This window comes from Marmota flaviventris, chromosome 8, assembly GCF_047511675.1.
Source record: "Marmota flaviventris isolate mMarFla1 chromosome 8, mMarFla1.hap1, whole genome shotgun sequence".
NCBI lineage: Eukaryota > Metazoa > Chordata > Mammalia > Rodentia > Sciuridae > Marmota > Marmota flaviventris.
Window position 1 is genome coordinate 111,113,911 of NC_092505.1, and position 15,632 is coordinate 111,129,542.

The 15,632-nt window shown below is 45.4% G+C and overlaps 1 protein-coding gene across 3 annotated transcripts in view; it reads right to left on the reverse strand.

The window, feature by feature from the left end:
• The window catches only part of Plch1 (phospholipase C eta 1), a 156,646-nt gene extending 141,014 nt beyond the window's left edge, over positions 1-15,632 (reverse strand). For all 3 annotated transcript variants that reach the window (XM_027933733.2, XM_027933731.2, XM_027933730.2), the window contains exon 1: positions 15,554-15,632. In XM_027933733.2, the coding sequence (XP_027789534.2) occupies positions 15,554-15,632 (79 nt within the window). The remainder of the gene's footprint in view (positions 1-15,553) is intronic.

Consider the following 15,632-nt stretch of genomic DNA (forward strand, 5'->3'; position numbering starts at 1 on the left):
ACACTCCTGGGGAATGAGGACTCAGGGCGAATGACTGACAGTTAGACCAGCAGTCTGGGAATCAACAGGCCTCTCTGTTTGGAAGAAAGCGAAGAAATCTTGTGACTTCATGAACACAGGCACATGGTGCAGCACGGTAGGGACCAGCACCTGCTCTGCCCAGGGACTGGGTTTTCAGCCCATACCAGTCACCAGGGGCAGACCCACCTTAGACCCTCCTGCTAGCCTTCCCAGGCCTCAGGGCCTTCGCTGATAAAAAGTGTCAAATAAAAAGGTGGCCACAAATCCAGTCACCAAATACTAAGTCATGTCTCCCGTTCTCTAGCGCTTTCAAGCTTCAAGGGAGCTCAGAATATTTTCTTGAGGTCTTTACCAGTCCAGAAAACTCTATAGAGAAGCCATAGGCCTTTTTACTAGAAAAATAAGTTTGTTTATAGTATAAGCACTCTCTAAAATACAGCAAGTGCATACTGTCTTAAAGGTGAGAGTATATTTGAGATATCCTAAGTTTCTTATCTTTAAAAAAATATATACCTGCACACATAGGGCAGAGAGATACCTGGAAACATACAATAAACCTTCTTCTGCCAATAACCATATTGATTTTAGCTTCAAATTTCTTCTTCATTGATAAAATCATTCCAGTAGCATGGATTTCAAGAATCTAATGAGGCTCAGTAGATAGCAAAGACATTTTTGAAAGATTGAAATCCTTTCTAAAGCCATATATTTATCAATGAGAGAAATAACTGTGAAGTGTAGACTAGTGATTAATATTAAAATTAAAACATCAAAAGCATTTTAATTTTCTGCTTCATTAGTCCTCATTCATCATCAATTAGCACAAAATGGTTACAACGGCTGATTTTGTTAAAGACCTTGGAGAAAAGAGGAAAGAATTGCTTCTTCATGAATAATAAAGGTAATAAAATAGGAAACTAATAACATTTTACCACCTTATATAAATTAATTTAATTTAGAAATAACTTAGTACTATGACTTATGCCAAATTTGTTCTCTAGCTGAAAAAAAAAATCATATATTACTAGTATCAGAAACAATGTGCCTACAGTTGTTAGATATTAACATGCACCTGGAAACACAGTCTCAAACACAGGGACAAGTGGAGAAGTGGAGGGAAGGTATCTGTCCCTGAAGAGCAACCATCTTCCAGCCCTGCCTGACAGCCCAAGAGGATCTGGACACTTAGGTTCTGGGAGGACCATAGGAGAGGACTGTTTGAAAGAGTGTCCTCAGAGGCCATGATTCTGCAGTGGTACAGAGCAGCAACTCAAGAAATGAAAAAAATGTTGTGAATGTCCTCCGGGTTCATGGAATCGATGCTTCACCAGATGATAAATTTCCAGAGAATGAACTGGTGGCTAGATCTAAATGCCACGTGGATTACAGTACTCTGTAAAGGGCAGCACCTGGCTCTCTCAGAGTTAATAATCATTTATTAACTACGAAGATGCTAAAAAGAAGTCTTTGTGTGGAGATGCTGCCACACAAGGAGAGTCCAGCCTCAGGGACCTGCTGCTCTTGGTGACAGGTCCCAACACCTGTCCCCAAGGACGGTCAGGCCTATGGCAGCTCCATAAAGGATACTTCTCACTCACCTGGCCAAAGTGCAAGACCTGAGATACTGTCATGTAATATTCCAGCACTAGAAAGAGCTCACCATTTCTGATAATCAGACGCATAGAGATTTGCAGGAGTTATCCCATAGAAAATCCTCTTAGCATTTCAGAGTGCTTAGCTCAGATCAGGAAGGCCAGTTGGCTTGCATGATGGCTTTTGGAATTAACTCTGCCAGCTGTCCCTTACCTTCTCATCTACAAAAGGAGAAGGGTTCCATGAGAGGGTTAGAAAGGGGCAAGGAATAACACTATTTGAAACATAATGGAAGCTGAGGGCTTTGTTCATAGGAAGAGGGTACACAAATGTACATGCATATGTTTCCAGAGGTGTCACAAATGCCCTCAAGCCCAGCCGCGGGCTCTGCTCATATCCCTTCATAGGATGGCTTCTCATGGTGGTTCTGATATGCCCCATGTCACTGCAGCCAGAATGCTGCTGCTTTCCCTTACTGCATCTTCCTGTGTTTCAAACACGGAATATTAACCCACTGATACCCACTGATTAACGAGGTGCTAACTGCAGGCAGGTAGGATGTGGCTGGAGGAGGTAGGTCCCAGGAAGCTTGGTGAGCAGAGTTCCCTCTGCTTCCTGGTTGCCTTGTCCTGAGCTGCTTTCCTCTGCTACACCCTTCCACCATGATGTCCTGTCCCACCTCGGGTCCAGAGCTATGGAGTCAGCCAACCATTGACTGAATCTCTCAAACTCTGCCCCCTGATCCTATCCTTTTCTCCTGTTTCCAGGAGAATAGGGACTAACTAATCCTCACTTAGAAAGACTCACACCCATGCCCAAATGATCTCACTCATACTTAACCACCCTGGTCTTATTAAAATGCATGATGATGCACGCCTATAATCCCAGCAGCTCTGGAGAATCACAAGTTCAAAGCCAGCCTCAGCAAAAGCAAGGTGCTAATTAACTCAGTAAGACCCTGTCTCTAAATAAAATACAAAATAGAAAATAGGGCTGAGGTTGTGACTCAGTGATTGTGTGCCCCTGAATTCAATTCCTGGTACCAAAAAAAAAAAAAATGCAGATTCCAACTGAAGAGGTCCCTGGTGGAGCTGAGAGTCTGCATTCCTACCAAGCCCCAGGACCTCTATAGAGCCAGCTCCCAGCCCACCCTTGATGTCATCTCTGCAGAACTCTGGCAGCATCCATAGAGTCCTGAAGCTCTCCTAAAACACAACACTTTTTCAAAGTGGATAAATACAGTTTATAAATACCCTCAAGGTTATGTCTGATAACCTCCAAATGGTGGCACTGTTCTCCCAATTCCTACATTTCATCTTCGTTTCTGTCTCAGTTCTTTAGTTCTTGTTCCCTTAGTAGCTTTAAAGGAAATTTATGTGATATATCACCATATCACAATGGTGGGAAAACGCTGGATTTTGGAGTCTAGAAAACCTGGGGTTGAACACCACAATTTAACAATGCAATTGATATGAAACTTGTAAACAGTTTGCTCTCTAAAATAGTCTTGTTGGCCAGGTATGGTGGCACATGCCTGTAATCCCAGCAGCTCAGGAGACTGAGGCAGGAGGATTGCGAGTTCAAAGCCAGCCTCAGCAAAAGCAAGGCACTAAGCAACTCAGTGAGACCCTGTCTCTAAATAAAATACAAAATAGGGCTGGGGATGTGGCTCAGTGGTAGAGTGCCCCTGAGTTCAATCCCTGGTACCCAAAAATAATAAGATGGTCTTGTTGGAGATTTAAAAGGGATAATGCTGCCAAAGCAGCTAGTCACAATGACAAACTTGATTCAGCATCAACTCTAACATTTCCCAAAGATGCCTAAGAACATTCAAAAATGTCTGACTCCTCCCAACAAGATCTGAACATATTGTCTTAGCATTGGCCCCGTTCCTCTCTGGGTGTCACAAAAGATCCTATATGCCAAGAAGAAGAGACCATGCAAAGGAGAGTGATCTGAGAAGGGTTGATCTCTCCTTCACAGCTCTGAGGCTCCGAGGACAGGAATAACAGGGACCTGAGGATCAGCTGCCTCACGGGTACCGTGATGGGGACAGACCAAATGTCTGCACAGGCTAACAGAAAATGTGCGAGGCTCTCCAAGGCTCCGATACTGCTCACTTTTTCAAAGTGGATAAATACAGTTTTGTGGGAGGCCATCCTCACACGTGATTTGAGTTACCTCCCTGGCTGGGTGAGAGGCAGCGCTTAGACACAGCAGTGTCAGAGCCTTCCCCACCCTGTCCCAGGTATGAGGGCTTGTCATGTAGAGGCATGCCTGGCCACTGACCCGAAGACCCAATCATTGGCCCTGACCTTGGGATGCTGCCCCCCTTAACCTTCATTGGATGGGATTTTCCCTTGAATTTTTTGTTCCCCAATAAAAGCTCACTCCCTGGCGTGCGCTCTCTCTCTCTCTCGCTAGCCTCTTCTGTAAACCTCACCACCACATTAGGTGGCTGGAGGCGGGAGCTAGGAGAAGCCATCTTAGAGCTGGGAATAAAGGTAAATGAGAGTCTGTCTCTTTAATTTAAAACTCACTAGCAATTTTTTATGCATCAAACCTTCTTTTATGAAGTTCGCGCGCTGGTCGCGTGGCAGACAGTTTATAAATACCCTCAAGGTTATGTCTGATAACTTCTAAATGGTGGCACTGTTCTCCCAATTCCTACAATTTATCTTCGTTTCTGCCTCAGTTCTTTAAATGACCCCATTGTGAACTGTGTAGTCACCACTGCAGTTTGATCAAAATACTACAAACAGGTGTTTTGTCGTAGGTGGTAAGAAACTTCCCAAAGTGTTTCAGTTCATCACCTGGAGGCCATGGATAATGCCATGAGGTCATTTGATGCTCAAAGACTGAGAGTCACGTAGCAGATCTGCACCCCCTTCACACATCCTTCAAGAGTCAGTATAAAACAAGCCATCGTCATGGAAAATGACCACTGTCCAGTGTATAAATTCAAAGCTCTGTTGAGACGATTGAGCTGTGCTGGTCACCTCACATCTGGGGATTTTAGCCAGCCAGCACTGAACTGGCTGCCCACTGGAATCACCTGGGGACTTCTAAAAACTTCCCCATCCCCAACTATGCCCAGACCAACAAGAGCAGACCCTCTGGGCTGGGACGCAGGTAACTTTCCCCCGCTAGCTGATTTCAACGGGCAGCCCTGGCTGGGGTCCACTGGCCTAAGGCATTAATTAATCGCCAAGCTCCACATCTGGAGACGAATTTCTGCTTAGCTTGAAAACACAGACCATGAAATCCTGCCCCTGGCACTGTTTCAAAGAACAGTCATTCTCAGATACGCACTGATGTTCCATTTTGAGTTGGCCGGGAGTCAAGTAGGACGCTAAATAATAAATGTGCTCGCTCTTCTTCCTTTTAATTGGGCATATGCCATTATCCTCTCCATCTAGTTAAGAAAAATCACCAGTCACATACCAAGAGACGAATACAGGCAAAACAAAATTGGAAGAAAAGTTTTCACAGATGCTGAGCTGGGTGCGGTGGTGCACGCCTGTAATCCCAGCAGCTGGGGAGGTAGAGACAGGAGGGCTGCAAGTTCAAAGCCAGCCTCAGCAATAGTGAGGCACGAAGCAACTCAGTGAGACCCTGTCTCTAAATACAAAATAGATCTGGGGGTGTGGCTCAGTGGTTGAGTGTCCCTGAGTTCAATCCCCAGTACAAAAAAAAAAAAAAAAAAAAAAAGTTTTCACAGATTCTACTCTTACCCTGCCGGGGTAGGGGCCAATTTCTCAGCCATTTTGCAACCTGAAAGGTGGTGTCAAGATGGACTCTCCTGTTACTCGAGGTCCTGAGGTGAAAGGATTACACACTGGCTACGGTTTGGTTACAAAGCTGAAATAAAAGTGCCTCTCTCTCTCTCTCTTTTTTTTTTTTTTTTTTTTTGGTACCAGAGATTGAACCCAAGGGTGCTTAGCCACTGGGCTACCTCCCCAGTCCTTTTTGTTTTTATTTTGAGACAGGGTCTTCCTAATTGCTTAGGACCTCACTAAATTGCTGAGGCTGGCCTCAAACCTGCCATCCTCCAGCTTCAGCCTCCCGAGTCACTGGGATTACAGATATGCATACCATGCCTGGCCATCTCCTTAACTTTTGAAGAAGCCCTCTGCGGCTTGATCACTCTCATCGTGTCCCCCTAGCCTCTCTTGCTCCTCTCTGAGATAGCTGCTGCTGCCTGTGCTCTGGTGCAGGTCTCGTCTAGCTGTCTGCAGTAAGAATCACCAGTCAGACAGCACTCACTTCTACAGCTAGAAATGTTCGGAAACAGGCAGCAAAGAATTTTAATAGCATGCAAAACACCACAATTAAGCAGCTTTTACTAACAGTGCTATTTTGATGAGGGAAACCTCCAGCTTCAGAGCTGAATAAAATACATAACCATCTAAGCAACAGGAAAAGTCTAGGAGCTATCATTAAATAATTTTAAAAGCCGAAGAAATTCTTATATAGAAATCAGTCTGTCCTTACTCTACCTGAGGTGTTCTGTATTTATGAAAGTCTCTCTAAGGCACACTTGGGTTCTCAGAGGTGCCCCTCATTTCCTCCTCCACCTTGGGAGGAAATGGCTGATGGGTCTTTTTCCTGGGCTCTTCAAGAGAAGGAAGGGGGGGTGCAGCCTGAGAACAGAAGACTCCACAGCAGGAGCTTAAAACCCAGAGTCAACAGAGGGCAAGAAATGGAAATGCTAGATGGTTCTCAGCCAGCCGTTCAGCTGAACACCTACTATAAGCAATGCCTATGTCCTGTGTCCTGGAGACCATCACAACACCCTCTGCTCTCCTGGAACTTGTGGGACAGAAATGGAACTAGCTGTCACACAACTACTTGTCCTGTTGGGATAGCAATGTGCAACAAGCAGCCCCAGGTGTTGAAAGGAGGCAGCCCAGAGCCTGGCCTGGTCTGGGAGTCAGGAAAGGCTCCTCTGCAGAGGACCTTGACGGTGGTACTGCAAGGAGGGACTGCAGAGGTGAGTGGAGCCGGAGCCAGGAGGAGGGGCAGGGCAGGGCAAGGCTGAGAGATCTGCAGGAGCTCTGCCCCACCAGTACTGAGCCCAGGGTCCCAGAGGACAGCAGGCAGCAGGAGGGCGCTGGACATGATCAGCATGTGCAGCTGGAGGGCAGGTCTAAGCCAAGAGCACACTGCTGTTCCCAGTGCATGCAAAGCCGCTGGGCCAGGGGCCTCTGACTGTTCCTTTGAAAGCAACTGTTTACATTTTGTAATACACCAAACTCACTTGCTAGAAGGAAGGAGCCCTAACAGTAAACATGTTGCAGGTCTACTGGGATGACTTTTATTACACAGCTGTTGGGATGAACTGCAGCTTCTCATCTTTGTTTAGGTGGTGGGGGATAGGAGGTGCTCATGATTACAAATGCAATCACCAACAATTACCACCTTGGTCCAAGGAAAAAACTCCAGAGCTTTTGTGTAACTTAATGAAATAATTACACTGCCCTGGAAGACCCTTGAATCTTCTGGTGGGAAGATACTGGTTCTCCTGTCAATCTCTTAGGCACAGGGTAGGAAAGACAATTGGGAAAATGAGAGCGTGGAGGAGAGTTAATTAAAATTATGGAAATGCAGCTTCAGGAACAAAGGCTTAAATTTGCAACACAGGTCTAAGGAGAAATCATTCTCATTAAGAAACCACTTAAAACGTGAGAAGTCTGCAAATCTGAAGGAACGTTGACTCTATTAAACACATTATTCCCTCTTTCTAATGGAGTCATTAGATAATCGATATTCCCAAGCAAAGAGAAATCAAACACTCAAGGACCTTTCTGTTTGACAGACCTCCCACCATCAAGGGCTGAAGAGAGAATTGGAGAGTAGTGGGCAAGCCCGGCCAGGCCTCTCCAGAGGCAGTGGACTCGTCTGAAGAACAACCTCAGAGCTCCCTGCCTCCTGGGCGGCCCGCACGACCAGACTGCCAACTTGCCATTTGGCAAGCACTCTGCCGAGACTTCATCCCCTATTCATGACAGAATATGAAGGACCTTGATGTGGAAAGCATGACAGAGAGATCAGAGGAGATGCAGTTCCCAGACCAAGTCCTCTCCCTGCATCAGATTCCTGATTTAGAAAAGAAGTCAGGGCATCGAAATAGGATTTCCATGGATGAGATCACTGCTCAGTTCTGATCAATCCAGCTATATCACCTTGCAAAAGAAGACCCAGTGAAGAATATCCTTAGGGACATGAAGCCACCCTGACCTAAAATGCTAGCTGACAGCTGCCTGGGCTGGCTCTAGAGAGTCCAAGGACACCTGTTGGAGAGATAAGGGAGATTCCATCCACCCAAAATCACAGACTGAACGCCACTGTGTGGGCAACATCTGGGCACCCGGGGGCCCAAGTGATGGCTAGCACTCTGAGGAGAATGGAGACATACAGCTCACCCCAGAGACAAGCAGGGAAGAACTACAGAGACTTCATAAAATGGAGGCTTAGGGGCTGCCCCCAATGACAGTGAGAGAGGAGACTACAGTCAGGAGTCTAGGGAGAAGAAAGGGTGTCCATCCCTACAGCCCTGGGCAGTCCAGAGCTCCGCAGGAGAAACAGGAGCTGAGAGGAAGGCAGGGGTGGGACAACTGCCTCAGTGCCTCCACCATGCGCTAGACAGATGGACCTGTGAAGAGAGAAGGGGCCAGGCTGAAGGGACACAGCAGGTCCTTTCTCAAGAATCCTCGGTATGCAACCATATCCACAAATGATGAAGGTTCTGACCACTTCACCACCAATGACATGCCAGCAGGTGCCCAGGTAACGTGGGAGAACTGTGCCCCTGCCTCTCCATCCCTTGAGGAAGCTGGGCCTTGAATTCCTCTTGGGGGAATGAGTAGCAGCCCCTCCCCCAACACCACCAGCCAGCTGCTGCCCTGGGTGGGGGTACTGAGTTTCAGATTACGGTTTTCAAAACGGATGGGACCTCAATAACCAAAAGTAGCCAGAAAGTCAGTCTCCCCAAGACCACGCCATGAGACAGAGTAGTTTGAGGAGCCTTCACTGGAGGAAAAGGAAAGAATTTTACATATATACTATGCCAAGTTTAAAATGCTCAATAAATGGAATGTCAATCACAGAGAATGACAGGGGACAAAGGAATAAGCTTTAAATTTTGAAATATAAACAGCATCCCTTGAGGTTTTCATTGAGAATATTCTACATCTCCAAAATATCAAGGAAGAGCATGTGGTCCCAAAAGATGACAGAAGCTTCAGCCAGCTCATGTGAAAGGTCATTTCATGTTGTCCCAAGCTGGACAAGAGTATTCGTTTCTGGCTCTGGTGCTATGCGGTTGCTGTGACACATTGTGTTTTTGTGGTACCACTCCTGTCGGGCTGAGTGAACATCTGCGACCTGCCTCCAACAGGGGAAGCAGTGTGTATCAATAAATCTGGACACTTAATTCCCAGCAAGTTCTCCAAATATCCTCTGTGAAAATGTAGGGTGTCAGGAGCCACCTGACATGTGGGTTGCATGTGGGTCACTATGCATGGAAGCCTCGTGGATAGAGACATCTGGTGTCTGGGAGTAACAAGTGGACACTTCCTCTGGTTAATATGAATTGCCCAGTGACAATATGAATCCCTATCTGGCTCTGCTGTGGCCCACACAGCATCTGAGATGGGTGTGACCTGCCAAGATGTCAATCAACCTGCTGACTGCAAGACAACAGGAAGCCAGACTCCGCCCTTGAAACCTTAACCCTGCCTTTCGTAAATATATTTCTGAGTATTTGTTTTGTTATTCACTAATTACTTGAGATTTTAAGTTTTAGGGTAGCTTACACTCTCCTGGGCAAAAAGAAAAACCCCCAATGAGATGCTGGCCATCGACCCCCAGATAGGTGAGGGCTAGGTTTGTGGTTCAGTGGCAGAGCACTTGCCTGGCATGCATGAGGCAGTGGGTTCCATCCCCAGCACCACATAAAAAAAAAAACTAAATAAACAAACAAAAAAAAATGTAGAGTGAGCAGAGTAAGTAGAGAACAAAGCATTTCTTAAAATTTTAGCACTTAGCAAGAAGAAGAACACACCCAACAGCCACTCAGCAGGAGGGCAGCCCGAAGGTGCCAGGTGGGTCAGGCCACGCCTCCCGAAACTGGGAAAGGACACCTGCCTTCCATGCTTTCTGCCTTGGTGACCATTGCTTGGCCTGGGGCCACTCGAGGGCAGAGATGAGAAAGGAACCTACTGGGCAAAGCCACCTCCAGAATTAGTTCCATTAAAACTCAGAAACTTTAACATACTCAAGTGCCTTTTCTTTCCTGGGACTTGCTTTCATCAGCTTTTTTGCAGCTATGACTAGAAGACTCTACAAGAACAACTGTAAAGGAGAAGTTTCTTTAGGAGCTCACGGTTTCAGAGGTCTCAGTCCACAAGCAGCCACCTCCATTCCCCAGGGCTCCAGATCTGGCACAGGGAAGCAGCTCACATGGTGATCAGAAAGCAGAGAGAGAAAGATCTCCACTTGCCAGATACAAAACATATACCCCATAGCCACGCCCCCAATGCCCACCTCCTCCAGCCAAACCCCACCTGTCTCCAGTTACCACTCAATTAAGCCCATCAGGGATTAATTCACTGATTGTGTTAAGATTCTCACAACCCAATCCTTTCTTCTCTGAACCCTCTTGCATTGTCTCACAGGTGAGCTTTTAGAAGACATCTCACATGCAAACCATAACAAGACTATTTTCTTTCTTTTCTAACCATTTCTCTGAACTCTCCCTTGTAATTTCCTCCCTGCAGATAACACCTGAGTCTGCAGATAACATCTAAGACCTGAAGGATGCTCACAAAATCCCAACCATCTTGCATAAATAGGAATTCCATATGCATGGGGATTTCTAAACCTAGAGGAGGATGTTTATAAAGTTACTAGTTGGCAAGCTAGGCTCTGACCTGGTCAAGAAACACTACTCTAGCATAAAACCTAGTAATGGCCCAAGCCCTGAAGCCAGCAGGCTGCTGGAGTTATAAATGGTAATGAACTGGCCTAAATTAATTGGGACTCAAACTCACTTGTCCATAATTTCATGCTCCCTTTGTGTTTACAGTCCAGGATCTGGTCTAACTTCTCTCTTCTTCCACTGAGGGGACTTCTCCACTCTTCCCTTGAATATACTCACGTTTGTCCTGAAAGCTTGTGTGTCTGCCCTGGCTACCAGTCTATCCATCAGCAGGGTAAACTATGACCAGTCCTAAACACACACACACACACACACACACACACACACACACACACACACTACATCTTTATAAAGAGAAATGGAGTTTGTTTGCCAGTGCCACACTAACTACAAAGTTTGCAATGCAAATAAACAAACCCTACCCCCTCTTCACATTCCCACATTCCCACATTCCCACCCTGATGTGACTGCAGAGATTTCAAACACTGATGCTAAAGGGAAACTTTGGAATCTGGCACAATCCTTCTTGGCTCAATAAAAAGTATCCCTTTAATTAATTAACTAAATCACTCGGTTTCATTAGAAGTTGGTCGTGAGGCAAAGTACATGCAAGGCAACTTTTTGAAAAGATAAACTGCGAAAATATTTCATCACAGAATTACTCTTGATTTCATCCCCAAGAAGTAGGAGACACTCATGATCCAGTCCAAGATGTTTTCTAGTAGAGACTGGTGGCAGTCATTCAGAAGCATTCACAAAACAGCATAACAAGCAAAAGAGGTAAATGTCAACAACAAGTTGGGATGGTACTATAATAAACTTAGAAGAAATTTTCCAATATCACAATTATAACCAGTGGTGCATGAAAACAAACATTAAGTCACTTCTGAGGACATGCTATTACGGTGCTCAAATGTTTACAAAAGCTGATATGCACAACATTTTGTGCATATTAATTGCAAGTACACAGATTATCAGTATAAGAATCAAGACCACATCCCAGCTTGGGAAAAAGAAAATATTACAATTCATTACCATGAAGAGCTGAGGGAATAAGCAACTTTCAACCAGAATAATTCATGAACAGTGTACACCACTAAGGCAAAGTTTATACTGCACCAATTATTTTGTGCCCAGGTTTCTTCTCTATTACAAACACATCAGCAAAATAAAAACGAAGTAGAAACAGAAAAAAAACAGCAATTAGTTTCTTTGACAGGTGCAAATCCCTTCAGATTCAACAGGGTCCCTAAAAATCTGGGCCTCAGGCAGACAGTGGGAAGTGAGGAGATTCCTAATTCCTAACAGGTTCTTCTCTCACTGAATTCAGCACTAAGTCAATTCAACCAGTTCATCTCCGCTGGCCAGCAGGCATCTCCCAGCCTTTCCAGAGGTCCTGCCCTGCCTTAGAAACCCAGTAAAGATGCAAACTATTCCCAGTGGGTGTAACTGTCTCTTGAGGGGGGTTGAGGGAAATTCTAAATTCTCTCCAATGAGAATATACCACTTCTTTACTCTGAAAATGAGGGTAGGAATATGCTTTCTGAACTGGGAGACCATATAAGAACATGACATTCTCATCCTTACTCTTATTGATCATTTTACCCCAAAGCGCTGACTTCAATGTTGCTCTTTTCTCCTGGGAAATAACTTAAGTGTAAGAAAAGGAACCTGGATAGCACAGTCTGCGTATCCAGGTCTGCACGTGCCCAAAGCCCTTGATCTCATAGGGGAAAAGGCTTGACTGAGTGGTAACTGGAGGCAGGTGGGGTGTGGCTGGAGGTGGTGGGCATTGGGGGCATGACCGTAGGGTATATATATTTTCTGTTTATAATAGATGGGGTAGTGTTTCCTTTTATTTAGGTTCTATAAGGAGAGGCCCAACATAAACTAGAAGCCAGGTTAGGGTCAGGATGTTCACCTCCTGCTCCAAAAGCCCCTCCAAGAGAAGTGACATGTCTCTTATCTCAGAAATGTTCTAAAATACTCAGCAAGGATATTATCACTATAGCTCCCTTAACATAAAGTTACCAAGACTGCTGACAAGTGTCCCCACGCTCAGGAAGCTCCCACCTTCACAGGCACAAAGGCCTGCAGAGGTAGGGAAGAGCAGAAGGCAGTATCTGTTCTGATGACCACATCTGCTGGGGCACAGAAGTCCTGAGCGATACTGGACATTGTCAGAAAAATTTAAAGCTACTGTGTGATAAATGGATAGAATCATAATTCTAATTGGCTTTGATCCTTTTGATCTTGAGAAAATTTACTGGTATCTCTAAGTCCTTTCAGAAATAATTCTAGAATGTAAAACACTACTAATTCTTATTGGAAGGACTATGCTGCCCCCTGGTGTTTAGTGAGAGGTGCTCAGAAACATTTCAAGGGAATCTTGGAAATTACAACTAGAAAGACCCCCAAAACTCACTGCAACCAACGTGCTTATTTCACAGAGGAGAGAACTGATTATATAATTTGCTTGTATAATTCAGACCCAGAAGACACAGCTCAAGATAGAGTAAACCTCTCAGTGTGAATTTTGGTCTTGATTGGTTTTTGTTGTTGAGCTTTTTTGTTGTTTTTGTGGGGGTTGTTTTTTGGTATTGGCGATTAAACCCAGACATGTTCTACCACTTAGTTACATCCCCAGCCCTTTATATTTTTTATCATGATGCAGGGCCTCACCAAGTTGCCCAGGCTGGCCTAAAACCTGCAATCCTCCAGCCTTGGCCTCCAAAGTCTCTGGAATTACAAGTGGCTGCCACTGTCCAGCATTAATTTCTTTACTGAAGTAAAAAGGCAGCCTGAAAGAAAATAACAGTGGGAATAGGCACAGTGGCATGGGCCTGTAATCCCAGCAAATCGGAGGCTGAGAAAGGAGGCTCACAGACTCAAGACCAGCCTCATCAACTTAACAAAACCCTGTCTCAAAATAAAAAGGATTGGGGATGAAAGAACTTTGGGGAGTCAGGCAAACCAGAGTTTGAATTTCAGATCACCACTTCAGGCTCTCCCCAAGCTTCATTTCCTCCATCCACAAAATGGTAAAATGGGATGAAGAGTGACTTGCAAAGACGTTGGTTAGAAGGTTTAATTATCAATAAGCCCAAGGTTCTCATGTAGAGTATCTGCAATATGGTAAGACACTAACTGGAACGTAACTGTCAGAACACATTAAAGTGTTTTCAAGTTATAGCCATTGAAATTTAAATAACAAAAACAATAATGATTTTAAGACATTGAAATCTGCACCTTTTTGAAACCAGAATAAAATTTAAATTATGCAAATAAAGCTAGTTCTCCTAACTTCTGTATTTCTTCAATTGTCAGACTTATTCTTTTTTTTTTTTAATACAAATGAAGTTAAATGTGGTGTGGTGGAGCACGCCTGTACCCCCAGCTACCCAGGAGGATGCAGCAGGAGGATTCCTAACCTGGGGATTCAGAGTCAGTTTGGGCAACACCAAGAATTGCCTCTTAAAATAAATGAATGAATGAATAAATGAATAAAGCCACTTGAACAGGGAATACCCCAGGATAGCCATGAGTGGGAGAAAGGAAGCCACAGAGCAAGTTGAAGCAGAGCCCACTGCCAGGCACAAGATCGCAGCCTCCTGCCAAGGGCGCTTCACCCCGGCGATGCCAAGGGCGCTTTACCTTGACAATGCCAAGAGCACCCGCCTGGAAACAGAGAGGCAGCAGTGTTGGTTTCAGCCTCGAGGTTAACTATTGATGCCAACTGAACAGCCACTGCCCCTCTGCTCCCCTTCCTCTCCCTGTGACTTGAAGCCACCTCAGCCTGGAAGGTCCTGTATCAAAGTGATGAGAAGAATGTTGAAAAGCACCATAAACGCTAAAGCACCAAATAAAGATACGTGAATAAGTCACCTTTGTTATCTTAAGCTCAATTTAAAGCAATACTACACATTAAATCTGTCACCAAATTGAGGGGGGAAAACCAACCCTAGAGGGTTGAAGGCGGCTTGGATCACAGGATTGTCAAACAGCACCCTGCACCCCTGCAATCCCTCACCCCCTCTGCAGGCCACAGGCTTCTGGTGATTGCTCCAAAAACTCTGGCACCACATAAATCTCTGACTCTTAAATAAATGTCACTGAGGGCATCCTGATAGTGGGATTGACAGAGTTTATGCTGACTGTACACCACCACATAAACAGACCTCAGCAGGGGAAAGGTGAGTCCTCTAAGTGCCCTGCAAATGACTGATACCAATCACTCCCTGGGGACAGCAGAGCACAATGTAAACTGCTCTGCCCTGCTTTAACAGGTGGCCGGACACACAAATAGGTGAGCTGGCTTTAATAGGTGGCCCAATACACAGATAGATAAGGCTTTCTCTCCCTCTGCTATTGGGGATGTAATCCAGGGGCACTCTATCACTGAGATGTAGCCCCAGACCTTTTTGTTATATATATATATAAATAATTTGAGACTGGGTCTCTCTTAATTGCCCAGGCTGGCCTTGAACTTGAGATCCTCCTGCCTCAGGCTCCCGAGCAACTGGGATTAGATAAAGGGCCTACAGATAAAGCCCACAGCACATCAATTAAAAAAGTGGATTTTTTGTAATTGGTCTCAAACAGGTGGCCACCAGCACTGCTTAACGTGTGAATTTGGAAGACACACACCATGTTGATAATAAGCACTGGCTGATGATCACAAACGTCACCTGAACCCACACCATGGGCCTAGCAAAAATGGCCCCAAACATCAGAAAGAGTTGGCAGTGTGGTAGGCAGGGAGGGCCAGGAGAATCAGCGTCAGGGACAGGGTGGGAACCCTGAGGCTGAGACGGGCCACAGCAACACGCAGGGATGCTGGGCACCGCGGGACTTTCTGGGTAATTAACCATAAACAAGTTAACTCGGGCGCTGGTTCAATCCAACAATGGTCCCATATTTGCATCTAGAATGCTGGAATAAAAGCGCTGTCAGAAACCAGGCGAAGACCTGCAGACATGAGCGCCGCGGACAGCTCACCATGAAACACGCTGTTGTCCACCAGAAAGTGTCTGCGGTAGCGCACACAGCTCCGCTGCTCCGAGTTCCAGTAGCTCAT